The following is an 839-nucleotide window of genomic DNA, read 5'->3' as shown; positions in this document are numbered from 1 at the left end:
GGGCGCTGGCTTGGGCTGAACAGGGGCTGTGGGCAACGGACCACATCCCTCATGTGGTCGTTGTGTCCCATCACCCATTTGGACGGGTTTTCCCTAGCTCTGTCCCGTGTCCCAGAACAAGTGTCTGGGCCTTCCCCACTGAAAACCAGTCCTGGACCCTGGGACACAGAGGTCTGTTCCTTCCCCCACCCTCCGACCATGGGGCTGCTGTGCAGGGGACAGGACACGGCCAAGCTCAGGGTGGGCTGCGCAGGGCCCCCGAGCAGTCACCCACCTCCCACCCTGACCACGCAGGACCTTCTCCTCCTCCTCACACCGAACCAGCCGAAGCACAGCGGCTTATTCCCGCTCTTTGCTCTCCCTCTCCTAACTCTGCTCTCTCTCTCAGGTGCACACCAGACACCGAGGTGCTCCTCAGCCTCCCCGCCAAGGAGACGCCACTCATCTGAGGCTCGGGCAGGCTCGGCTGGCCCGGCACACGGCGCGGCCGGGCTCGGATGCGGCACTGAGCTGGAAATCCTCTCCTTTCCCTCGGCGTTTCTCCATCCCCGCCCGGCCCAGCCGCCCTGGGCACTCACTGGTGTGTCATACGGTGCAGTAAAGGTGTCACTGTCATCCCTGCTTGGCATAGACTGTGCTGAGGGGCTGCAGTCCCTTGGGAGGAGCAGGGGGTGAGCCCCACACCACAGCTCCCGGGGGGCATCGCCAGCACCCCCACACTCACAGCCTGGCTGTCCCCTTCGTGCTGTCGTGCTAACGCCGGCGGGTTTGAAGCTGAAAGGGGCCTCCCCATCGCTGTGCTCCGGCCATGAGGGTGTCCTGGGACTGGCCCTGCTGCT

The 839-nt window shown here is 65.0% G+C and overlaps 1 protein-coding gene across 1 annotated transcript in view; it reads left to right on the top strand.

The window, feature by feature from the left end:
* The window catches only part of CUNH20orf96 (chromosome unknown C20orf96 homolog), a gene marked incomplete at its 5' end in the record, with an annotated part of 7,245 nt that extends 6,796 nt beyond the window's left edge, over positions 1-449 (top strand). Inside the window, one exon of the mRNA XM_010173738.2 lies at positions 389-449. Within this exon, the coding sequence (XP_010172040.2) occupies positions 389-449 (61 nt within the window). The remainder of the gene's footprint in view (positions 1-388) is intronic.
* Between the last annotated feature and the right edge of the window lie 390 nt (positions 450-839).

Source organism: Antrostomus carolinensis, unplaced genomic scaffold (genome assembly GCF_000700745.2).
Source record: "Antrostomus carolinensis isolate BGI_N321 unplaced genomic scaffold, ASM70074v2 scaffold32878, whole genome shotgun sequence".
In the NCBI taxonomy this organism is placed as follows: domain Eukaryota; kingdom Metazoa; phylum Chordata; class Aves; order Caprimulgiformes; family Caprimulgidae; genus Antrostomus; species Antrostomus carolinensis.
The sequence above is the reverse complement of the archived record's forward strand: the minus strand, read 5'-3'. Positions and strand labels throughout refer to the sequence as shown.